General features: G+C 48.7%; 1 protein-coding gene across 5 annotated transcripts in view; it reads right to left on the bottom strand.

Annotated features, from left to right (window-relative positions):
• The window catches only part of TOX2 (TOX high mobility group box family member 2), a 157,992-nt gene extending 131,769 nt beyond the window's left edge, over window positions 1-26,223 (bottom strand). For 2 of the 5 annotated variants that reach the window (XM_030009980.2, XM_030009985.2), the window contains exon 1: window positions 26,037-26,223. In XM_030009980.2, the coding sequence (XP_029865840.1) occupies window positions 26,037-26,138 (102 nt within the window). In that variant the 5' untranslated portion in view covers window positions 26,139-26,223. Of the gene's footprint in view, window positions 1-25,583; window positions 25,603-25,636; window positions 25,656-25,685; window positions 25,803-26,036 lie in introns of those variants that run through there. The other 3 variants (XM_030009986.2, XM_030009981.2, XM_030009982.2) reach the window with 3 other exon arrangements.
• Window positions 26,224-26,471: the final 248 nt, after the last annotated feature.

Here is a 26,471-nt window from a genome sequence, read left to right as displayed (position 1 = left end):
TGTGGCCACCGCATACTACAGGCAGGGATCATGTTGGGGTCTCATCCTGCGCTGGAAGGGTCCAGGCAGTCCAGAGGTCAGTGAGCAGCTCTGCTCATCAAGGAGTCCATAGGTTTTTATGATGCTTTTTCAGTTTTTCTTAGTTTGATGACATCAACAAAGATGACATGAGCAGGAACATGCTGCATTTTGGGGCATTTGAAGACCAGCAGCGTTGCTGGGGCAGCACAGGACAGGTATGGTTCCCTCTGCTGCTGGGACATCCAGCACAGGCCAGCACATGCTGCTGCATACCCAATACACATCCCAGGATACCTCACGGACCACTACATCTTCTGCCCTCCTCCTCTATCCATGCCCAAACAGACCTGGCAGCATCCAGCTCCAACTTCTAGCATAGGCAGGGCTTTAACAGAGTTATCCCAAGCTGCACCAAAACCCAGTTATATTCAGATTCTAGAAATTTTCCAGATTCTCTATCTTGACCTTGGTTGATTTTAAAATCAAGATGTGGCCCTTTTTGTACCTCCCACCTGAAAAATAATGAGAGATAGGGACAGAGAGAGAACAAAGCCTTCCTTCCTCCTCCCCGTCAATATTTTATCACAGCAAACACCTGCCATGCAAACAGCCCTGGGAGAAACAGGAGGTTCGTGGAACTGCCTCAACAGCAACACAGACACCACAGGAAACAAAACAACCTGTACGAAGAGAAGAGCCACGCTGCAGCACAGCCCACAGAGCAAATGTTTGCATGCTCCGGAGACGAGACAAATTCTGCTTTTGCTTACGAGGGGGTGCAACTGCTCTGTCCCCACTGATTTTGGTTACAGCTTCTGCAAAGGGCCTTGGAAGCGGTGCAAAATCTTTTCCAAATATGCTCAGCTTTGGGGGTTTAAGTCATAGTCAAAGGCAGAAAAGTCACTCTCTGCCTTGAGTCACCAACTTGCAGGTTTGGCACTAGGAACCTCCCTATGAAAGCACCAGGATTCACAGCAAGATGGTACAAGGGACATCAAAGAACAAGAAACATGGGGAATCCTTCATGGTTTCCTCTGAAGGATTCAGATTCAGCTTGCAAGAGCTAATCAGTCCTCCCTGCCCAGGTACGAGGTACTCATCACTTTTTCTTTTCTTTTCTTTTTTAAACCTTCAGAGAACGAAGCCAAGACAAAAAAAAAAGTGCTACTACCAACTTTTACAGTCATGGGCTGTGTGGGAAACATCCCAATTCCTACATCTCATCCATTGAGACAAGCGCTCCTGGATGCCAGCGCTCCCAGGATGACACCACCAGGGAAGGCACCATTTGTTTATTATAGAGCACACAGGGACTGGAGAGATGGGAGGTTATTATTTCTGTTGGAGACGTGATTTCAGGCTGTAAGACAATTTTAGACTGCACAAGCCTGAAATAACTCACTAGACCAAATTTACAACTTGTAACAGTCAGAACTATCATATCCACTTGTCATTTTATTAATGACCCGCATGACCCCCTGACTTCTGTATGCACCAGAGCTGTCAGCCTGGGAACCGAAAGCATCAGTGTCAGAGAGGCCAGGCCCCCTTCTCACAGTAGTGGTTTTGTCCCAGTATGGTTTTTAAGACATTAAACGCCATGGTGGGATGGCTCTTGTCCATGGCCACATCCCCCCAGCTGGCTAGTGGAGCAGTACTGGGTCATCCTGAGAAATGGGACCCCACCACACAATCCAACGCACCTCCAGATGGTGGTGGGCAGAAGGGGAGGCAGCATCCCCTCTGAAGCACGTCGGTGTATATACACCCCCGGGATGCTCCAACGCCTGCATCTCCAACCACGGAGAACATGATGTAATGCACATCCCCACATCTTATCATGAATGGGATGCTGCACAGCACCTCGTTTAGCGGTAATGATCTGTACTGTCTCTTTGGCTTTCCCATTGCCACTCTCCACCTTGATGGTTTCCCCCCAGACTATCACCATATCTGGTGTAAGCCATAAAAAAAAATACCCACTTTCAACACAGATATATAGAAGGGCATGACAAATACCAGATCATGTTTTGCTGATATGCTACACACTCAGCAGTGCTGATAGGTGGCTGAAAGACCATAGCGTGTTTTGGGCAGAAACCTGCCCTTTTCTGGCAGGTTATGCCTCCCAGGACACAGCCTTGTGTCACAACTGGAGCCCTTTCAATTGCAGTTCTGTGCAGGCTGCAAGCCAGGACCAACACACTCGGATGCCCATGGCACTGGCTCACATGGAAAGGGTCTTCTTGAGTCTACCATGGAGATAAGAAAAAGTCCCTCCTCTTTTACACTATTTATCTTATCTTCTTTATAAAAATAAAACCAAACATGAAGTTGTGGGCATTGACTGCATTAAGGCCATCTGCAGTAGGAATGCCACCGTATCTGTGACACCCACCCTCCCCTCTCCTGCTTGAAAGGACAGACCCTTTGCCATGAGATTGTCTTTCCCCAAGCGATGCAGTGTGGGGACCAGACTAAATTATATTCTACAGGAAATATTGAGAAATCCAGTCTCTTTGGTAAAGTGATCCTTCCTAAGCATGAAAACCACACAACCATGATTGATGGAGCGGCTACGCTTTCAAACAGTTAGCTCATGCAGACAATCCCAAAAGCCAGAAAGAGAGCCCATAAATGAGCATGTACAACTGTCTGCAGAGACAAGGGTTAACAATCTTATCTAGGGTCACCAGAAGAAATTCCAAGTAAAACCCACAGCACGCAGATTTCCTGCTTTCTAACCCAATGCCCTATTTATACCTCTCTTTCTTCACAATGCCAGTGACAGCTTTTTCCTCGCTTACAGGCATGTTTCCTGCTTTTTGAGTTGTGACTTTCATTTGTAGCTCATTTCCATAACCTCAGAAATATAGTTTCAATGGAAGTGTTAAATGTACTGATAAATTCTTCTTGAATCTTAAAGTTATTGGCACAGAGAATGGGGGCAATTTAACCTGTATCAGCCAATTGAAAATTATATATTTCAAAATCCTTTAACGGAACGCAGCAAGGTTTATCTCTGACTGATATGGTAACGCCTTGCTGCTAGTGAGACAAATAACAGAGCCTATTTCCAAAATACAAAGTCCCCAGTATGATGGCAAATAGGCTCATCTGTGCACAGTGACCTTCACAGTCTTCAGTCTTTATCCCAGAGTACAGTGACTAACTCTGTAATCAGGTGCAGGCACTGCTCCGGAGCAGCACCCAAACAGTCCTTGGTGTTAACTTTTCCACCCCTCCATCTGATCAGGCTGCACTTTGATCAACAAAGCATTTTTCCTGCGTGCTGCTTGCACATTAACCAGGAGCATAGCATGGTCCTGCTGTACGCCGCTCTCCCTATTTCTCTATTTAAAAAGCAAGCAAGAAAAAAAAAAGGAGAAAGAGAGAAAAGACAGTCTCATCCGATCCTTCTCCCTGCCAGAGCACAAGCATCTTCAAAAACACTGGCTGAACGAGTTGCACTAAATAATTAGGACACATGGGGGGACTAAAAGTAAAGAAAGACTAAAACACAGATTTGCTGCAACGTTTCCACTTCACTGGAGTTAGAAACAAGACACAAGTTGCCTGTTCTGGAAGCAGATGTGGCTGTAACCGAACAAAACAGTATGAACAGGAGGCAAGTGGGGAAAAAGAAAACCCACAAAAGTCATCATGACTTGTGTTAGAATCTGAAGGTCAGACACGGAAAGAGAAAAGAGAGGGGTGGGAGGCACCTTGCAGGAGCGCAGGGGATGCTGCCTGGGCGAGGCAGGACTGCAGGGTGCGGGGGGCCCAATTTGAACTACGGATGAAGTTAAGGAAAGGCGTTTTTAGATTCCCTAGCAGGAAAAGAAAGCATCCAGCTAGGAAACTCCATTAGAGTACAGCCCGCCTTCCCTGGAGGGAGAAACCAGGGACTGAGGCATTCGAAATGAGATTAAGTGCCAGAAGCATCCTTCAGGACGCTGCTCACAGCAGCCCAGGCCAGGCTGTCAGATCCGAGAGGAGTGCGCCATCTCCTTCTCCCTCACTCTAACATTGGATGCAACTCATTCAGAATTACCCATGGGCAGCAAAACCCCAACAACAAAAGCCACAAGCGCGAGGCCCCTGCAAGTACATGAGGTACTGCGTGGTGACACGTCGCAGCAACTCTGGAGCAAGGGGCGTGAACCCTGCAGCAAGTCAGCCGCCTATCCTCACCCTTCTTCGAAAGCTTTGGGAGGTTATAAACCCATGTATGTTCATCACGGTCATGTGTCATGGAGACTGAGAGTGCTATTCAAAAATTAAGTTGAAAACGTTAACATGAACCAGAGGAGCAAGGGAACAGGACCGGACAATAAAGCAACCATCTGACCCCAGCAGAGCTGCTTCCAGCTTCTACTCTCCTACAGAAACACACGCAGCTTTGTGCCCCATATAAAATATTTGTGCATCCTACATAATTTAGAATCCTATTAAATAACTTGACTCCAGTATTTTTCATGGCAGCAAATTCCATGAATTTTGCATTGAATAAAAATTTAGCAATCATAGCAGTTGCTAATTTCTGTGCTGTGCTCAGAGCAGCCTTTCACTTCCCCATAATGATTTTAAAACATTATCCTGCTGTTTCCTTTTTTCTATGCCTGGCATTGAAGAGCTCTGCAAACTATCTGAATAGCACTGCTCTGAAAAAAAAAATTCTGTAAGGGAGAAAAAATTAAATTCAATCATCACTCTACCCTCTGTGAACTGTGAAAGTCTTGGGAACATGAAAAGGTGCTTTCTAAAGGATGTTAAGCATTCAAAAGATTAGACTGCAATGTGCAATTAAATGTGTTCCACAAACCTTTGTCAGAGTACCCAAAACCTTACTTCTGCATGAACTTAAAATCCTCCCACTGGGAGCTTGTTCAAGTGGTTTACTTTAAACCTGTACTTTAGATATTCCATACCTTTCACTTTTATAATTCTTCAACATATGCTAACACTGGCAGAGTTAATAGTAACTGACTAATTTTAAACCCTATGATTACTGGAGCTGATTTATATAGTAGCTTCACATCACAATACTGCGAATCATGCACGCGGTAATTGCCAAGTTCAATTTTAGCTCTGTCATACTGAAGCATTAGTTTTTATGCCTCAGCTGTTGCCTCCTCCATGCTATAGAGGTAAGTTGATAATGCAGTAGGTTTTGCTGTTAAATATCATAATATTATGATACCCCGTGTCAGATTCTTGCAAGCTTTGTGAGCTATGCATCATCTATTAACTAAATACTTTATTAAAGGAATGGTTTGAAAAGGTTTCTATTCTAATTTAGCTCAGAACACTGAATACTGGAGGAGAAAAAAAAAAAAGTAAGGATTTAATTCACCACCAAAAGTGACTTGGTGGAGAGAAGCACTCACTGTCATCAAGGCTCAGTGGTAGGAGCTGCAAAGGGATCAAACTAAAGCCTGTAAACAAACACCCTCCGGGTGAGGCCCCTCACCCTGGACTCAGGCCGCAGCCTCTTGACACCGGTAGAAGCAGTGCTAGGAGCTGTTTTACCCCCAGCGCCAGGAGCTTTGGGGCTGCGGGGCCCCAGCTGTGTCCAACAGCCAGTAGCATCTTGACCAAAGCACAGATATTTCGGGGCAACCTTTCCCCCTGTCCCCACGGATGCAGCTGGCAGAGCTCATGGAGCACAGGTGGGACAAGCAAAGAGGAAAGGGTAGAGAGACAGGAGAAACCAGATACCCCTCGCTACGAAGGGACGGGACGTGGCTCAGCAGCCCAGGCATGAGCTGCACTTGCAAAAGAAATGAGACAATGCTGCTGAACTGCTGCTGCTCTGCTGCCTCTCAGCTGAATCAATATACACAGCTGGGCATTATCAATAATCTCTTAATAGCACTTAAATTCACCCATCTCTCAGGCCTTATGTTTTAAGATTTTTTTTTTTTTAAATGAGGTCTGCTCATACAAAATTTAACAAATGTGGGCAAACTGGAACTGCCTTCTTTTCCCATTCACACATGCCACTGATGCCTAAGATCAATGAAGAAGGTAATGCGAACTGAAGTCCCCAAGTATCAGAGAAAGCTTCATGTCATCGAGGGATGCCCAAGATTCAGGCCCAGAGATGGAGGCTAGGTACCCCCTCTGTGCCAGGAAGGAATTCCCCACCAGGTGCGGATGGGGCAGAGGAGTGGGGTCTCTGCAGTGGTCCTGAGTTGATCTTTGCAATCCTTTGTATGAAAACAGCACAATGCAACAGAAAAGTCTGTCTTCACACCTATATGCTTACATCTGTTGGACAGTCTGCATTTGTTTTAATGCCTTCCTTTCCTCCACAGCTCCCTCATCCCCAAGCAAATGCAGAGACCCCAACCCGAGCCAACACCTACGTGCTGGCCCCTGTCTTGGGGACCAGGGGACCCTCCTCTGATGCCACCGCTCAGCGGGCACTTGGCCATTCACCAGATTGGGGAAATTGCCTCTATCAGCGCTATTCGTCCCACATAAACTACAGCTCATGCGTACACAGGACAGACATGCAATTCATGATATTCGCACCAACAACATGGATCTTGCTCCAGCTCTCAGAAAAACCCATGCGACAATGGTTACCAGTTCAATGGTCACCTTTCCTTCTAACCCTCTCACCATTGTGGCAAGGCGACGAGCATAAAAGTGGATGAGGTCCTCTTTTATCCTTTTTTTCCCCAGGTTCCCAAAAGGAAAAGAAACAAGACAACATGCTAAACAGGAGCATCTTACAAGCCTGGAGAGCTGCAGCTACACCCCAGTGTGGCTCAGAACAGCACCCGGGGCTCCCGTACCACAGGCAGCCACATGCTGTCCGCGGCGTTTTGTACGAGTGAGGCGGGTTGACCCTGGCTGAACACCAGGTGCCCACCAAAGCCCTTCTATCACTCCCTCCTCCTCAGCCAGACAGGGGAGAAAAAAAATATAACAAAGGGCTCGTGGGTCGAGATAAGGACAGGAGAGATCACTCACCAATTACCGTCACAGGCAAAACAGACTCAACTGGGGGAAAATTAACTCAATTTATTACCAATCAACCAGAGTAGTGTAATGAGAAATAAAACCAAATCTCAGAACACCTTCCCTCCACCCTCCACCTTCCTCCCAGGCACAACTTCACTCCCAGATTCTCTACCTACCCCCCCCCCAGCGGCGCAGGGGGACGGGGAATGGGGTTTACGGTCAGTTCATCACACGTTATTTCTGCCGCTTCATCCTCCTCAGGGGCAGGACTCATCACACTCTTCCCCTGCTCCAGCATGGGGTCCCTCCCACAGGAGACAGTCCTCTGCACACTTCTCCAACGTGGGTCCTTCCCACGGGCTGCAGTTCTTCACGAACTGCTCCAGCATGGGTCCCTTCCTTGGCGTGCAGTCCTTCAGGAGCACACTGCTCCAGCGTGGGTCCCCCATGGGGTCACAAGTCCTGCCAGAAAACCTGCTCCAGCGCAGGGTTCCCACGGGGTCACAGCCTCCTTCGGGCACCCACCTGCTCCGGCGTGGGGTCCTCCACGGGCTGCAGGTGGATATCTGCTCCACCGTGGACCTCCATGGGCTGAAGGGGTACAACCTGCCTCACTGTGGTCTTCCCCACGGGCTGCAGGGGAATCTCTGCTCCGGCGCCTGGAGCATCTCCTCCCCCTCCTTCTTCACTGACCTTGGTGTCCGCAGGGTTGTTTTTCTTACATGTTCTCACTCCTCTCTCCGGCTGCGGTTTCTGTCTGTCCCAGCAACTTTTTTTTCCTTCTTAAATGTGTTATCACAGAGGCACTACCACCATCGCTGATTTGGCTCGGCCTTGGCTGGCGGCGGGTCCGTCTTAGAGCCGGCTGGTACTGGCTCTGTCGGACACAGGGGAAGCTTCCAGCAGCTTCTCACAGAAGCCACCCCTGTAACGCCCTGCCCCCACTACCAAAACCTTGCCACACAAAGCCAATACAACGAGAAGGTGCGACATTTCACACAGAGAGAAAGAGGAAGGAAGAATGTGAAAATTTCGCCAAGTGTGTGGTCACTAGGAGGAAGGAATAGGATTGATGAATTTTTCAGCTTTGATGATTCTGGTAAAACCATAAACCACGTGCCTCATGCTTCAGGAGACTACATCACAAATTAACCGACCATAGTGCCCAGGGAATTCAGAGGTGGAATTGATTCTTTGATGTCCGAAGTCCCCTTTTTGCAACTCACCAGGGATGTCTGACCAGTCCTATTTGGTTTAGAGCCTCTTCTGAAGTCAGTGCTGCTGAAACTCAGTAGCCTGATGCAAACTGCTAGTGGCTGCATCAGACTCTGCGTAACATAGTTGTAGGATGCTGACAGCATCTATGTCTCCAGAGGTCTTCTGGAGCTAAAGATGAGCTTAAACCATGCTTTCTTACTTGCATCATAACTGTACTTTCTTACAATCATCTAATGATTTCCCAGAGTGCAAAGTCCCCGTTGAAGTGAAGGAAGACGCCACAGCCCAGCAGCAATCTCACCAAGAGTATGACTTGCAAGAACAATGATTTCCCCAGCAGCAGGCCAGGGAAAACCAGTCTCACGTCAGACACCGGCCTCCCTCAGCACACAGTGCAGGACCATGCTCTGGTCTCAGGTACCACGTACCAGACATGCTGGTAATACAGAACTTGCAGCACTGAGATTCTTCTAAAAAATAATCCTGGAAAGAAATTCTCTGGTAGCAATATAATTTCTCTCTCCCTTATATACACACACATATACACACTCTTTGTCCATCTTTGCTATTTTTCTTAGGGACCATCCTTTACCAGCTGTTTGCTCAGTGCCCAGTAGAGCCCACTTCAGTTGGGGCCTTGAAACTGTGCTGAATCACACATAGTTGCAGTAATACCCAAATCCAATTTTTGCGATCTCCAAAGTTTAAACAAAGCCTTGTACCCACATTAGCCACAAAGAAAGCCAGCACAGCTTGTCCGTCCCCTCTGCTCACGCAGAGCTGGTACTCTCCACTGCCACTACTACGCACTTGCCTGCAAAGCAGTCAGGGAGGTTTGCATCCTCTGGGCACATCCTTACCACATACGCAAGGGCTGGAGCTTGCACAGCACTTTTACCACCTGTAGTTTCGTGGCTTCACACCAGCTATGAGGTCCGTTTCACTTTTGGACAGAGAAGGGGCATTGCCACATCCAACACTGGAAACCTGCATCCCTGGGGAGGCTGCAGAACCGGAGCTCCAGAGCCCAGACCTGCACGATCAGCGCGTCATGAGCCAACCCTTCACAGAAAACACCTCCTGTCCACAGTCGGGAGTTAATCCCTTCAGCAGGATATCCAAGTCATCCCCACCTGTGTTTTACAATTCAGAGATAATGAGCTAACGGCAACATTAAGCTTAAAATAAAAACGTTGACACCTTTGCACAAAGAGATCTTGACTTCTCTTTCTAATGCATTTAGCTACTTTTAAAGTGTCACTTATTGCATTGGAAACAAAAAAATGTCCTCATTATTTCATGTGAAAGGAAAAGAGGCAAGGCAAGCAGGTGGCCTTGACTGCATGAGTCTCTTACCACACTGTTAAGTGACTAAAGTGAGCATTTACACCGGTCTGAAAAATTGTTTGCAATGGGCATGTAGACAGCAGAGCTACCAGATGTTGTTTTCCTAATATTTGCTGTATTACATCATTGGACACTGCTTGAAAACCAACCTGTGCCAAGCTCTCAGAGGTCTCCGCTCACTTTCTATGTGTGCATCTGCAGTTCTGGTGACCTGGCTCTGGGATGTGGCTTGGACTTGGGTGCAGAGAAGCCTTTTCCGCTGAGACAGGCCGCTGTTTGTGCAAGCCACCTCGCACACCCAAGAGCTATCTATACAATTACTGACACACACAGAGCATCAGGAGCGAGCACTTTCCTACTCTGTCCCATCACATGCTGTCAGACTTAGGTATAGTTAGGAAAAAACAACAAAAAAAGAAAATCCCCAAATCGCAGGTGTAAGGTGGTGTTCAGATAAGAAAATAAAAGATATTTCACCAAAGTATTTACTCATGTGCTGACATATGGGGAGGCTACATTTAAAACATTTAAAACTTTCTTGGTTCCCTCCACCTCTGGTTAGCACTGCTGCCACCCCCCCCACCCCCGTGCATTGCCCGGTGCCTTCCAGTTTCAGATATAAGTGCTTTAACCAATTTGCTGGGGCAAGATGCTGCTTCATTGAGGTGAGTGAAAGGAGGAGGGAAGAGAAGGAGCATGAAGAATTACATCAAGAACCAGCCCCCAGAGACCTGTCTGCAGTGCACATCCCCACATCAAGCTGTCAGCTCCCAGCACTCAGCCCCACCTGGGTTTATTTGCTCTGGAGAAAGAATTCATTTTGCACTCAGCTAATGTAAGCCCAAAGTACTTTAAAACAGTGTTCCTCTAATAGAGGCATTACAACAGCCATTATTTTCCTGTTTAGAGTTAAACTAAGCAAATACAAAGGTAACTTTATTTTAAACAAACTACCATCATCACAAAAAATGAATACCAAATGTTCTCCTCCACCATATGGTGAATTTAACTTTATTTTTTGCTCTTCTTGAAGGAGACACACTTACTGGCAAACACCAGCTTGTGCAGCAAAATGATAAAGAAACTGGAAAACACTTTCCTGAAAATCCTCTTGCTTAATGACAGTTAAGAAAGCTCTATTTAATAACATATTTAATTTCAAACTCTCTTTCCCCCTACTTTCTAGAAAAGTGTATATTCCAATGACCTACTAAAAAAAAAAATGTTATTTCTAAATTATTCCCAAGTATTACGTTCTTGAAAGTATTCCTAGTTGTCTGTGACTTACCATTGGGCTTCATTTTTCCTACCCATCCCACCAGCATCTATAATGATCGGGAGGGGTCTGTGTTTGCTGCTATAGCTGTATAAATCCAAAGCAACTGAGAGGAAGCAAACATATTTGCTCCACATGGAGCAAGCCTGATCCTTGTATCCTCCATGCCACGATACTACTTGTTCAGACCATCTCTGACGGAGCCTGGAACTTCAGATCACACTCAGGGTAAGTGCACCTGGCCTGCACTAGCATTAACAGCACTCCCTTTCACGAGATACGCAAGTCCTCAAATTACATAGAGCAGAGCTCCGTAGCAGCAGCCAAATTTCAGTGGATTCCCATAGCAGCTGCAGCCTAACGGACTTTGAAGTGAGCAGACACATCAGACACAAGCCAGCTGTCTCTTGCACCTCCAGAGTTACCACAAAGTTATTGAGCGATTACTGTGATATTTGTATGTTGGGTCTGCCACACTCTGAGGTTCCTCAGGCTTCCAAGACAGGCTCTGCATGAGCACATTTGATCTCCTTGGTCAAAAAGGTCTGTATGCAACTTTACATGCATCCAGGTGATTTTTAAATGTCAGCTTTGCTAAGCAGCATGAAGACACCTGCTGCTTACAGGCTCACCTTCTCTGAAGCATCCCAAAGCTGCCACTGTTACTACTCTGGTGGTTATTTCTTTGCAGGGAAATTCAGAGCCAAGGTGGGCATGGGTTTGCAGGTGGTATGAAATCCCGAGATGGCCAAGCCACTCTACAGCCCCCTTGCATGAGCATTCCCAGGGTAAGGGCTCCAAACAGGGCTGCAAGTGTGAACTCTTCTCCAAAAGCCAAAAATGCCAAGGTCAGTTTGCACAAAGCTTTTCCCTCTCTCTGCCTCCTCATCTCCCGTGGATGCCAGGGGCAGTGCAGATCTCCAGCAGCACATACCCTGCTGTGCACTGCCCTACTTTATAAAGCTCTTCTAGGGTGCAGGCTCCACCACTGCACCCCCTGCGCTCCCAAGCGGGTCTTTTTGATCCTCAAGAACTTAATTTGACTATGTACAACACAGAGAAGAAGTAGTGAAGACTATTATCATTTCTCCCACCACCAGGACAGTTGCTCGGTGCTGTTGCTGAGCCTTGTGCTGAACATATCCTTGGAATTGCTGCAGAGCCGTGCTCTCTCCTGCAGCCCCAGCAGGATGCCCAGCACAGGGCACTACGCATTGCTGGTGTGAGTCACAGCACTGGTCCTCGGCCCAAATGGCAACACCGCAGGTCTCGGTGCTCCTCTGAAGACAACCTTTTTGATGCTGGGGCACCTTATAAGGGCATACTCTGGAATCCCACCATCACTGTGCTTGTGCTGTAGGATGCATGCAGATATACTAGAAGGTCCAACAGCTGCTGGAGGCTGTGAAGAACATCGTCTTTAACCTCCAGTCCCACTGCAATACCACCACAGAAGAAAAACAGCGGCCAGGACACCAACACAGTTTTGGCTGGATCTAGCCCCTGAACCCCAATGCATAGCTGCACCTATTCCACTTCATTCCTAGTTTGAGAGATGGCATTTTTTTAGCTGAAACTCAAGGGACACATGAACATGGCATCCTGCCCATGCAGGTCGGTTGTTGCAGGTCCATGCACAGCAGGAGCACAGCAGGAGCATCAGGCCAGTTCCCCCAGCCAAGGAGCCAGCCCAGGCACCCTTTAATTCTGTGGCAGTGCGGATTAATTGGACACTGCAACAGGAATAGATGTACAGCTATCTTAAGAATTCATCCACCTTATAAAGGTTAATTCATTAGCCTTTCTGCTCCAGAAACAAGTTCTGCCTTCATTTACACCTCTGCAGATTCACAAGCTCAGAGGAGGTTTCAGAGATGTAACCTGGGCAAATTTTATCAATGAATTCAAATCTTGAGCTAAATCAGAAGGAGGAATGGATTTACCCTAATCCCCTCCAAACATTCATCAGCATCACCTGCCAGCTCAGCAGGATTTAATCGCTTTTTAATCTCTGAAAAAACAGTGGAGTATATGGGGAAGAGGTTGGGCACACAGCAATGGTGGATATCTTTTTTTTTTTTTTTTTAAATTCTGGTTGCCAAGTCACATTAAGCAGCACTTGGAAAGTCATTAAGATCTTTGCTAATATCACTTTCCAGCTAAACAACTGGTTGCCACCAAGACAGCATGCATGCTTCAGAGGAGGGCCCATGCTATTTGGCATAGGGGAAGAGATGCCCAACCAGCAGCCTTTGCAGGAGCACAGTATCTCCATGAAGATGCTCCGGGAGCTCAAATCTCATCAGCTGGCTGCCAGCAAGCATGGGGACCGCACAGGCAGGCTTTGCCCTGGACATTGGACAGCGATGGGGCGCAGATGCAGCAAGCCAGTTGTTGGTGCTAGCACAGAACCACATCCACCAACGCTGCTGCAAACCCAACAGCAGAAACACAAACCCCGGTGCCAAAAACCAAGCTTTGCTGTGCAGGTATCACACTCTACAAACAGCTTAAATCCTAGCCATGAGTGACTTACAGGGTGTTTTCATGCCTCCCGCTAAAACTACCAGCAACAACGGCGATATTGGCTCAGACGGCTGTGGGTGTCATGACCAGTGTCATCCCACCCCCAGTGGCTGCTGAGCCAAGGGGACCCCCTGGCACAACATGCCTGACAGCAGCAGAGTCAATGCGGGGGTGAATCCAATCCAGCGTGTTTAGGAGCCCCCGGATTAGAGCGTTAGCGTGTGATTCTAGGTTTACATAACACCACCAAATGATTTTGGCAGAAACAATTGGTATTAGCAAGGAAAACGAAGCATCAGGAACAGCCGGCAGAGCAAAGAGACACCTCTCGCAGCAGCCCCCAGGCTAAAAAGAAAATAAATAACAAACGCAACAGAAGCAACACTTGGACAGCAGGGAGGAATAGGGGAAACCTCCGCGAGGGGAAATGAAACCTGAAATTGCAGCCGAGATGAGCAGGGAATTACGCTTTCCTCTTTCACCTCCTTCCCACCCCCGTTCTGCTTTTATTAAGGCACTCCAGTCAAGCTTGTGCCACTTAAACACAGCGAAGGGAAAGCAGTCTTGCACAGGGCTCCAAGCTGTGAGGTCTGAGCAGCTCCCGCTGAGCAGCCTCCGGCCCCGTGGACGCTAATTGCGGAGCTCAGCGACGCATGGGCAGGGACCCAAAGCACCGATCGTGTTGGCTAACCAGCCCTGCGGAGCCTGGCTCCACTTCATCGGGCAAAGTACCGACAGCGGCAGGCATTGCGCTCGGAAACATTCAATCCTGCAAACTTCACATTGTAACAAATTTTAAGTCAATTCAGCCTGGATGTTGCTGGGTTAGCAATACTGGAGGTTTTGTTTATCCCCAAACAAATACAGCAGAAACCCCCAAGAAGGCTGGATCTCCCTCTCGGTCTCTCTAGTGGCTCCAGCTCCGGCCAAACGGATGAGGCCACCAGTTTCAGGTGGCCCAGCTAGCCCCTGTCCTGCTGTACGTCCCACACTGCCGCTGGGAGCAGCCGCGATGCACGCAGCCATGCTCAGAGAGCAGGATGGCAGCGAGCAGCCCTATTTCACAGCATCTGAGGATGTCTGGTCCCTTGGCACTCTGGCCTGGCGACCTAGTGATGGGAAGAGGCGCAGCAGCTCTTCAGAAACTTCTGGGTCCCGCAGCCTTCCTACTATAACTGAGCTAAGCAAGGAGGCAGCCTGCTCTTGAGACCTTTTTTTGCCAAGCAGAGGATCCCTTCCAAGCTGGCACCATCCCCATGCTCATGGCATGACGACAGTGACACAAGCTAAAGCCCCAGATCCAGAAGCATGCTCGTCCTGCCTCTGAGCTACCCAAGATTTACAGCTTGGGGGGCAAAGGAGAAGCCCCAGCCGAGCTTCAGAACATCGTAAGACAATTCCACAAGATGAGAATGTTGAAATCCACATTTCCCAGCCAATTAACTTAGAGCAGTGCTTTCCCACAAATGGGAACTGCATCTATGGCTTCACATACAGCTTGTGGAGAACAGCTCTGGAGAGCAGGACTTAAAATTAATCAAACTCAGTCCAAATCAGAAAAGTTTCCATGATAAACTTGGATTTCCCTGTGATACAAGGATCCTATTCTGCTAACGACTACCTCATCTTTACATTTAGGTCCTGCCTATATCCCCTAAAATTCAGTACTCGGTCTCTGCTCTGGGAGCTTATAGAGGACCCAGAGTTACACTTATTCTTCTCTATCACACAGGTTTAGTGTGCAGCACCTCACATTCAGGAAGTTAGCCCTTAGATACTGTCAACACCAAAATGAAAACAGTTTTCAATCCAGCTGGACATCACAGGAATATTACAAAGGGACTTCATGTGACTCCAGCACAGCCCGCAGCCTCAGAGCAGGGAAGTCGCACATGTGGGGTGGCATCCCACTGCCACGCAAGGCATGGCAAGGTGCAAGACTGGGAAAAGCAGATGATAATTTTGTACGAGGCTGCCCTTCTTTCCAGCTCTTCACTAATTTCCTCTCAAACTTGCACACTATGACCTTTCCAGCCAAAAAAATAAAATAAATGAAGCCCTGCACTCTAACAGGAATAGTAACACATGCAGGGAAAGGATGCCGGAGCCAGCTCTGGAGCGCGCAATCTGGATTCGTGCTCCTACAGGATGTGTTTCTAAATCTCAGTCAATACCGCATGTTTTCCAAGGAATGAGGCATTTCACATTTTATTAATTCTAACTAAAGCCCTTTTTATTACAAACTTCCTATTTAGCATTTGATTGCAGCCATCACCACTGAGACTCTCACTGTATCAGAGCAGAAAATCCATGGCTCGTAGTTGGTGCAGGCTGTATATTGATATTTTTCTCTCCTGCCATCTTAATCCCAGAAGGTGCTATTGGAATTATTTTAAATACACTTCCAGAGGTCCCTTCCAGCCTAAGCTATTTTATGATTTTAAACATGTATTTGTTTCATTTGCACTCTCATACAAATCTGGTACCCACTTCCACAGGTGACTGAAGTTATATGCTGTTATTCCCACCAGGGTTTGGCCTCCCCCAGAAGAAGGTCACTATATGCCAACCACCTTACTCGAAGGGCTGCAAGTTTATGAAGCTAAAAAGATCATTTCAGTAATATTTTTCCCCTTTTCAAAGCCCAACTCTTAAGTGGAAAAACTGATTTAATATAGTTTTCATAAAACCTACACTCTGGTCTGATTTAAATCAAACAGTTAAATACTCCGCATGTACTGTTTGGCACAGCCACGACAGAACTATCTGGTTTGCAAACAGATGGCCACCCACAATTAATATGCCACCTTGACACAGAAATGCAGGTTGTCAATTAATTAAAAAACACATGCCACTAGTCTTCAGTTCACTTTATGACCTGCAGTCTTTCCTCCTAGGCAGAGACTCTTTATCGTCAGTGGGGGGAGGGACACCAAACCTACCACCTAATAATGAAAACATGACTCTGGTTTTCTTGGCATCTAATAAATGTTGTTCTCAGCTTTAAGAGATTTATCAGGTTTAAAACCACCATGTCGCCAACAACTGTCTGGGGTAGAGGAGACCAGACCGTAATTCCAGTGCAGGTTCCTAAATATACAGAGTGAAGCCTGCGTGACCTCACTGTCTGGCTGCAGGGTTAGATCCATGGTGCTTGTTGGAAGGTTTTTCTTCTGCTTTCAAGGGCTGTTTGATCTTCAATCAACAACGCTTATCAGTGGTAAAGTCTGCCAGCCGTTCCCAAAAGTTTGATATTTTTTAACAGCACATTCTTCTTCTCCTTTGAATGCTATTTAAAGACAAGATAACGCATCAGGGGAAAAGTTGCCTCCCTGGGTTTTACACAGAGAAACAGAGCAGGATCCTATCAGGGGGAGCACACATTTCCCAGTGCTACAACAAGCCCCAGCTTCTGTGGTTCATGTTTCCCCCGCAGTATTGCTGCTTTTTCTTCTTCAGATGATATCCAGACGCTTTTTTGTGCCCATTGCATAAGCTGAGACAAACCAAGATAATTCAATTAAGTGTTTCCATACAAAACTTCCTCTAAAGTTTTCATAAATTTAATTTCCACACTGTCGATGTTGCTTTCCTTTTCGCTAATGACTCCAGGGCACACTGTCCCTCTTCTGACACCAGGGACTAGAAATCTAATTCCCTAAAAATACATCATTCTTCCATGGCAGGCACGCTGTGCTGACATGGCTCACCATATAAAAACCCACAGTTCAAAGAAGTGCCCATGAAAAATGAGAAACATGGAATGGATCTAAACAGTTATTTTTTGACAGAGAAAAAAAATGTACCTTTATTTTTAAGGTTCAGTAGCTGTAAGCGCTGAAACAAAAGGTCTTTTAATTCAGAGCTAGCAAGCAGCATAAGGCTGGGAGACCCAAAGCCCACGAACACCTCTGCGGGTACAGCAGCGCTGGACTTGGATAAGCCAACCTTCGGCAGCCCACGTTGTCCTCCCCCTGGCTGCAGCACCCCCAAGGTCCCTGGGGCCCTGGCAGCATCTTCCCCATGGTGTAAAGGAAAAGTGACGGTAGAGGTGGAATGACCCAGCTCATCACTGACCCAGAGATCAGCTTTTGGGGGAGAAAGGAGCTCACCCTGCACGCTGTTGGAACAGGACTGAGGTCCCCCAGTTCCCCACATGGACAGCAAGCTGGTGTGAGACCAGCACCATGTGAGGCCAAGTTCTCTGTGACCACCACCTGCCCCATCTCCTCCCCTACACGGTCACCCTTCACATTAAAACTCTTGCATATGAGGGTTTTCAAATGGCTTAATAACTCCTAATGAGCCTACAGCTCTACCACCTTCCCAGGGAGGGGGAGGAGGTGCTCAGGGAATAAACTACTGGGTAAATCAGACTGGAAAGGTGGAACTCTTCCATAGGTGGAGATCCACGTCTTTGGAAGAGGGAAGCCTTTCGGGGTGTCCCAGGCTCTGCTTGCACCTCTCCAGGGACCTGGGTCTTGTGCAATGGATGCTCAGCACTCAAGATGGCTCCAATTCTTTGTAAAAATAACCCCCACATGCCTGGGCTACCCCGAAATGACCCGCTGCTTCTGGAGACGGAGACCTAGGCCAGTTCACGCAGAGGATAAATGGCAGAGCCACAACACAGCCCTTATTTCTCAACCCTGACCGCAGGCAAGCACAGTCTCCACCCTGCAAGCAGAAGGAGATGAAGATGATGGTTTTCTCTAAAGTGGAGCAGAGCGGAGAGAACAGGAGTGTGGCACACAGTCAGACAGCCGGGGAGAAAGGGGACGGAGCCTCCCTGACAAGTCCAGACGGGAATGGAAACTCTGAGTCATCAGTACATTTTGTGGCGAGGAAAACCTGCTAATGTGATCCAGCTAATCTGATTTTAAAAAAAAGCTCCTCACCGCCACCAAGTTGGAACAGGATCCAAGGGGCACAGGCAGGCTGGTCCTGGGAAAAAATACAACCAGGGTGACAGAGAGGAAGGTGGCACATCACCAGAGGCAAGGGTGGCATGTGCCAGCACGCCCGGTGCTCGCTCCTCCATCCACCTCCCCTGAGCACCGTGGTGGCTGGGCTGCCCATTTTGGAGCAGGGGCTGCCCCAGCCCTTCTCTGCAGGGCTGGTGGTTTCAGCCGCGTAGAAACGAAGACGCACATCAGGAGTGGGGAGGAGAGGCTCAGGGCAGAGCCGCAGCAAGTTTTATCAACCACCTCACTTGGGAATACGTCCCCATACTGCCATCCCCCTTTTCTAGCTCCTGCTAAGTTATGAGATCCTTAGAAACACAGAAGAAAAAAAAAAAAAAAGAAAAGAAAAAAAAAGCACCATGAGAGCAAGAGGCTGGGTCCTTAAACCAACAGGAAAAAAAAAATTAAAATAGCTACATTTTAAACACTCATGCAATCCAGGCTCCTGTGCCCAGGCTATAATTAGAGGTCAAGAAACTGCCTCAGACCAAGAGTCACCTGATTTCTGCAGATAAGGTTCCTCACAAGCCATATGCAGCAACCAGCATAAACCGATGCTCAAATAATCTTTCCATAATAACGATTACTGGTCCAGGGCCCTAATTTAACACTTACCTAACAGTTATATTCACCACAGAGCTGAACCAAAATCACACAGCCATCAGGAAGAGACTTAGCTATATCTGCAGAGGTCAACCAATCTATGCAAAAGATTACGGCGGAGGAGAGATATTCTGTGGCATAATGCAAACATTTCGCCTGCAGGCGACGCAGCAGCCAATGCCATTTTTCAAAGAAGAAATGGCATCCATCAGAACAAAACCACCAGAGGGAAACAATAGAAAGGGGGGGGGATGCAGATGATTAAAATATTTAAATCTGGTCATATAAGTGCAAAACCAGGCAATGTAACACTATTTTCAATCACTTCAAAAAAAAAAAAAAAAAAAAGGTTTGATTAGCACTTATTTCAGTAAGTTCTTCCCCCTGCAGCTGAACTGTGCATCCCCAAGTATAAGCTTTAATTATATGAAAACGTGTGTGTAAAATCATGAAGGTGGAACGTTAGAGTTCAAACCTCCAATTAGGAGTTAATGGTATCAAAGCTGGAATCATGCTAACGCTTTACCCCGACTTTAGAAATGCTGAATAAAATGTAAAGAAGAGGTAGAGAAGGTGGTACACAACAGCTTCAGACAGAAGCCTTGCACTCACTGGATGGAAAATTGTCAAGGAAAACACATTAGCAGCACAATAACTTATTTTTAATGTAGAGCTGTTAGGAAAACACAATTATATGCTTCATTTATACTGAAAGATATAACCCAACTTATGGTAAAAGCATTTAGAGCTCATTTTGTAAAAAAAACCAGATGAGCACAAAGGTAATAGGGAAGCATTGTGCACCTAGAGGGGATGATGCTCCCCCAACGCAGCACGCTCCTGCTCGGCCAGTCCTCACCTCCCGCTCCTTGCATCCAGCAGCAGAGAGATGCAAAGTGAAGGCAGAATGAAAATAGAGATTTTTCTTCAAATACTGCAGAAATACGAAAAGAGTGGCAACAACCCCCAGGAAAGGAGGCGGCAGCACCCATTCTTACAACTAGCAAAAGCAGGGCCCTGAAAGAGCTCTGCAAGGGTTACAGGTGCTCTCCCCACCGCTCCAGAGCAAGCAGCAGCCAGGCACTATGCAAGCTATAGCATGCTCTGGTCTGCTACAAGCAAAATACAATTTATCAACAGAATGTTTTCTCCATTATGGATGCAAAAACTGATCCCGGTGCCCATTGCAAGCTCAGAGATGTAAGTCCAGAGCTGTTCATGGATTTACCCCATGGTTATGGTGGCGTAACAGGCAATAGGCTTTGGACCACTGATTTAGGGGACAATGTTTATAATTGATTTGAAGCATCATAAATAAATCAGAGAAACTTGCAAGATTTCGATCCTGAATTTTTGGTCTCTTGATGCCTCCTGTGCTACAGGAACCTTCACAGATCAGGCCCCAACAAACACATTGTTATATACAAGTCAGACCAGTCTTCAAGATATCTCCCATTGTTCCAAACCCAACCAGATTAAAGCCATCCCTCTGCGCATACAGAGAGAACAACAATTTCTATGAATGGATGGACATTCATTATTTAGCTCCCAATCCCTGACTTAAAGCCCAAGGCAAAATGGAGCTTCAAATGCTTTCTGCCATGCAACCCGTCAAAAATCGCTCTGGAGAATGCAGGGTTGTCCCACTGAGTAGCTCAAACACTTTTCAGAGGAAGCCCTTGCTCATATTCAGAGCCTAAAAAAAAAAAAAAAAAAAAATCCACATTTGCAAATCAACAGGAGCTGCCTGCCAAATGAGAAGAAAATGGGCCCCAAATTAAAAATTTGCTGGACTTTGTTCTCCATCCAAAATCCCCCATCTCCAAAGAAAGGTTTATGCTACTTCAAAACAGAGTTGGCTTAGAAAGTAGAAAGGAAAAGAATATATTTTATCTTCCAGAATGGCAAAGCAGTTCTGGAATGATGAAAAAGGGACTGTGTTTATCACTGCAACATACAATTTATGGTAAAAGTCAAAACAAAACAGAATGTTCCACAGAAATGCATTTGCTACATCGACCCGGGCTCATACCAGCAGCTCAGATCCCATTTCTGAAGGGTTCTTAAAAGAAGAAGAGAGCATTGGTTGCAGATTAATACCCATCTCATGACTAGTAGATTTTAATTATCCATAATTTATGATGGTGTATTGGCAAAATAGTTTTTGTCAATTTATCAGCCTAAAAGGCAAGACGCAGGGTGAGTTTGGAGATGCAAAGCCACAGAGCCCTATTAGAAAGATTTGGGACAAGTTTTGATGGTGCTGTTGAGTCCTACAGAAATGCTACAGGGTTAATAGGGCTCCCCAGCACGTGTCTCCCATTAACTGCCGGAGATGCTGGAGGTTCCCAAGGACCACGAGCACTCCTGGTGTCACAGCAGCGTGCTTGCTATGCAAGGATGAGGTATTCCCAGGCTGGGTCTTCCTCCGCCTCCCCATCAATCATTGCCCTAAGTGGAAATTAGGCATCGTGCTAACCAAGTCTGATCATCAAAACACCAGAAAGAACTAAGAAGAATTTATATTTAAATTTATTTCCGCAGGAAGAATAGAGAGATGTTAATTCACTCCCCACAGTTGCCCCTAGGGAGTAAGGAGCAGGATCACTCCTCGTGCATCACAGCACAGCATCACTGCAAACGCTGCACGAAAGAGCATGCGGTACTGTGCTCAGACAGGATTCCTATTGTATGCCTCCCTTGCAAAAGCAATTTTGCCTGGGCTAAGAAGCAAAAACTCCCTCCTGTACTTTGTGGACCCACACAATTTAAGATCTGGGAAAATCCTTCCCTGCTGGTATATCAGCCAGCATACCAGATCCTGGTGCTAAAGCTCTGCTAAGAGCAGAACGAGCCCCTGTGTTACTAAACTGTATGTTCTTTTCCATGGTTTACTTATTGCAAAATACAGATGCAAAGAGTCTCACTAGAGTTTAAGTGGGAATAATCCCCACATTTTCATGAAGCAACTGGAGGGACGTGAAAATACCCTACCACAGAACAACAGTCCCCTTACGTGGTGCAGGAACATGCTGCCTCAGCCTCATAACACCACCACAACACCCAGGCAGCAGCAAGGCACCGTGAAAGCTTCGCTTCCCCAGCAAGGGAGCAGGAGGAGGGTCTGCAGCAGGTACCAATGTCCCAGGGAAAAGGCCAGAGAGGACAGAAAAAGTGGCTTTAGACCCAGATTTAAGACAGGAATCCTAAATAGAGGTAGGTGCTCCCTTCAGCGGGGCTCAGGTGGCCGGCAACAGAGGTGGGGGTCACAGTTTGGACGAGGGGTCCTTGCAGAGATGGTATCACTGTCAGCTGAACCTCCCCAGCCCCTCACAGCTGCTGTACAGACACAACCTAATGCACAAGAGGTGTTTCTTCTGTGTAGTCCCAACGATGGAGCAGGTCCTGGATCCGGCCCATGGGAAGGAGGCGAGGGGCTGGCACCCCGACACGGGAAATGCTTGTTGCAGCATGCCCTTAGGGAGGCTTTCAGGTGGCTCCGGGAAGGTGTCCCTCCTTATCACCCCTGCACCTTGGGCAGAGCCCAGTGCAACCCCAAAATTCCTGCCAAGGAGCATCAGTAGTCCAGGCTGCGAGCGGCAGCTCCCGGGCACCGGGAAGTTTGGGATTGGCTCCGCTTCCCAGCTGCCATGGCAAGCTGTTCCATGCAGGATCACCCGTGATGGGGACTGGTTTACCTGGGGAAGACCATTTTCCCCTGCTTCAATGCCACCAGCATGCCCAACGCATAAAAACTCCTCACCAAACGCAGTTAGCAGAGGGGAAGGCTCCTTCTCACCCTGCCTGCCGGAGCATGAGGGACCCTGTTCTCCACCCATGGGTGTCCAGTCCCTCACTCCCCTGCACTGGTCCCTCCCAGTGGCCAGCCCTTTGAGGGAAAACAGGGATGCTCCAGAAGCAGTTAAAGGAAGGGTGCAAATGCCTCCCTTCCGGGGGGCCCTCGGCTGAACATACACTCTCATTTCATTATCCCTCTAAACATCCCTTGTCCTTTTAAAAATGGAAATGCTGATATGCAATAGGCATCTCTGTAGCTGCAAAGAGAAATTGTGGCTTACTGCAGCACACAAGCGAGATCGGAGACCTCACAGTAACAATATCATGTTCAGCAAGTGCACAAAACAATTACATTAACATTTCAGGATGCTTTGGGCTAAAGCACATCTACCCGGCAAGCTCACTGGCAATGGGTGCACAGGCAGAGCTCTGCTGTGCTCTCAGCGAGTTATTTATACACAGTGACAGGGCACACTCTTTCCTGGCTTCTCTGCCTCCTCCCTAAATAAATAAATAAACAAAGCAGACCTTTGGGAAAAAAAAAAAAAAAAGCCGAACCTGAACAAAACAAGCCCTTTAAATCGAAGGGCTTTAAAGCCCCTCCATAAACTCAGCAAAGCAGGAGGACAGCAAAGAGCCTGTAAGTCCTCCTTGCCCAGGTCCTTCCTAGAGATGGATTTCATCCAGGATACCTGCGTGCAATAGTGGGAGAACTTCTGATTTTTCCAGTCCACCCTATCCTGGTCTGTAGCTTTTTAAAGTGAAAATGTTTTGAGGCAGACACTGTCTTAGCCAGGCTCAGGGTTGAGCCACCAGCACCAGACGGGAGGGATGGAGTTGGGACCAGTGCGAGCTTTTGGAGTTTCCCAGAGGGTCCCATGTGGCTCCAAGAAGTGGCTGCACTCAGCACTCTCCATAGTGAGCACAAGATAATAGCGTGCTGGTGGTGATCCTCAGCTGTATGCCACCCCACACTGGCCGGAGAAGTTCTCCTAAGCAAAGGCAGCAGGTGATACCTCTGCCTGCTCCGCACTGGGCCACATTTTGATGCTGAAGTTACGGCTGTTACAACCACATTTGGCCGGGAAAACAAAGTCAACCCATTTCATCTCTGGCTTCATTCCAGCAGCCTCATCCCACAGACAAACGTGTACCGCTGTGCATAAGCAAATGACATTTGATAACACAGAAAAGAGGAAAAAAAAAAAACCCCAAGCCCTGAATATCAGAAAAGGGTAAGTCCCTTCCTTTCTTCCTCCTGCTGCCTTAAGATCCTCTGTAGCAGTGACAACAGCAGCATCTGGTGGCAGTGGTCAGTACCTGGGGTGCTCCTCTCCGGTGTCCCATCCACCCTGGCCAGCACCCAGCACCGAAACGCACCCACTCATTCTCCTGGGCTGCGCTTACTGGAGACCCAGAAGGGGTGATTTCCTCCAACCTCCCCATCCTCAGCACCGCACAACAGCAAGGACCCGCAGATCAATTGCGACCGCCTAATCCGGGACTAATCTCAGGGATTCAGGCCAGGGATGAGCTGACGACGCGGGGCCCTGGGTGCCCCAAGGCTCGGACAGGAGCTGCTGGGGGGACGCCAGGACCACGCAGCCCCACAGCAAGGGTCTGCATCACTGCGTGCACGACTGCGAGCCCCAGCTCCCACATGAAAAACTGGAAGGCAAACTATATCATGTTCACATCTAACAACTTGGTAAAATTTGAGTTCCTAAAGCCAGCAGGATTTGAGGGTTGCTGCAGTTCCCAGTGGCACACGCTCACACAATCCCAGACTTTCAGCTTTTGCCCACTTTATGGGCTGACGTTTCAGCGGCACGGATGACCTGCTCCCAGGTGACCCAGCTCTCGTTAGTATTTTAAGAGCATATTTAGCATTTTAAGAGCACCAGCAATGATAACAAAACAGTTTGAAACTAGCAGTACGGGGATACAGCAGAAATCAATTTGTTTCCTTTCAGCACAATCAGGCATCTCAAAATAAGTGAGAACTATTAGGTTTGCTACAACTTAATAAAAAGAGATAAATAACCCAAATGACAGAGCACAGTTAAATACATATATTGATACATAAAGATTAATTTGCTGCACCTAGGAAGCCACACAGGTTTCCCTCTGCTTGTTTATAAAGAGTTTGATCCCGAAATATCCTAACAGCAAGACGAGCCGAAGGCACCCTGAGTTGCAGTCCCAACGCAGGAGAGCATTTTCTCCCTTTGTTAACTTTTTTTCAACGCAATTACCCGAATTTGGCCCGGGAGGACGCAGCCAGGGTTATGTCTCGGAGCTTATCGTGGTGATCCTCCCTCTCTCCAAACGGGTCTGCTTCCTACGGCTTTGTTGCCGAAACATCGGCGTTATTTACCTACACGCGAGGAAGGCGATAGTCGCGGAGAACTCTTTATCCCCGAAGTACAGCATCTATCCCCGTCACTTCGTCTTCTCTCGGATGAAGGAAATTTCCTACAGCACCTCCGGCTCTCTCAAATACCCCCCTCCCCTTACAAGAAGGGGGTGCTTTGCCTTGCAGCTGCAGCGAGCGGGGAAAATGTAGGTTAGGGAGCTTTGCTCGCCGTGTTGTAGGTCTTGGGGAACACCCCCCCCCCCCCCCCCAACCCCGGGAGCTGGCTGCCGCACTTGACAGGAGCCTCAGCGCCGGGGGAGGGCAGGCGGGGGGGGGGGCCGGAGGCGAGGGACGGAGCCGGAGCCCCCTCTCCGGAGGTACCAGCGACCCCAGCCCAGCGGCTCCGCAGCCTCGCGAAGAAGGTGCAAAAACACCACAACCAACAGAAAAAAAGTGCCCGGCAACAACCGCAACAACAACAAAAAACCTCCAAACCCACCTACACCGCTTCGGGCCAAACGCTCCCGTAGGGAAAATATTAAATAGACCCACCGCTCGAAACGAACACACGAACAAACAGCCCCAAAGAGCCGCCGCTCACCCCGCACCGTTTCCCTCCCGGCCGCGACCGCTTCCAGCCTGCCCCGCCGAGCAGCGGCCCGGGCTCAGGCTCCTCCCGCCCCGCAGCCCCGCTCGCCCCGCCGGCCAGCTCGCCGGGGCCGGGGCCGGGGCGGCCCGGGCACCCGACGGCTCTCCCGGCGCCGCTTCCAGACCACTTTCAAAATTCCCTCCCGCAGGAGCCGGGCGCCGCCGGCACTTTCCTTCCTCCCCCCGCGGAGAAGTTGCGGGACGAGCCGAGCGGAGCCACCCGGGCAGCCCCGCCGGGCACCGCCGCCCCCCCCCTGCGTCCCCCCCCCGGCCCCCCCAACCCAGCCCCTCCGCCCCGGTATACCTTGTTGCAGTGATAATAATCCAGCGGCCCGAGGCAAGTGGGGTCGGCGCCGGGCAGGGAGCCCACAGCGGTGGGAGCGGAGGGGTAAAACCTAACGTCCATGCCGGGGCTGCGGGCGGCGGCAGGCGGGGGCTCCAGCGGGCATGGACCCGGCTGCGGCGGCGGCGGTGCCTCTGGCGCGGGGGGCGGGGAGAGGGCGGGCGGCGGCGGCGGCGGGGGGGCGGGCGGCGGCCCCCGGCCCGCCCCGCTCCGCGCCGCCCCGCGCCGGGGCCGCTATTGTTCGCGGCGGGGCCGGGCGGCTCTCCGCCCCCCCCCCGGCGCTGGGCCGCCCCCGCCCCGCTGCCGGCACCGGAGGGTGCTGGGGCACCTCGGGGCGGCGGGACCGGAGCCCCTCCGGAGCCGCCTGGAAAGGGAGGAGAGCGGGACCCCCCCCCC

The sequence above is a fragment of the Aquila chrysaetos genome, chromosome 3, assembly GCF_900496995.4.
Source record: "Aquila chrysaetos chrysaetos chromosome 3, bAquChr1.4, whole genome shotgun sequence".
NCBI classification, from domain to species: domain Eukaryota; kingdom Metazoa; phylum Chordata; class Aves; order Accipitriformes; family Accipitridae; genus Aquila; species Aquila chrysaetos.
Note: the sequence above shows the minus strand (reverse complement) of the source record. Positions and strands in the feature narration are given on the sequence as shown.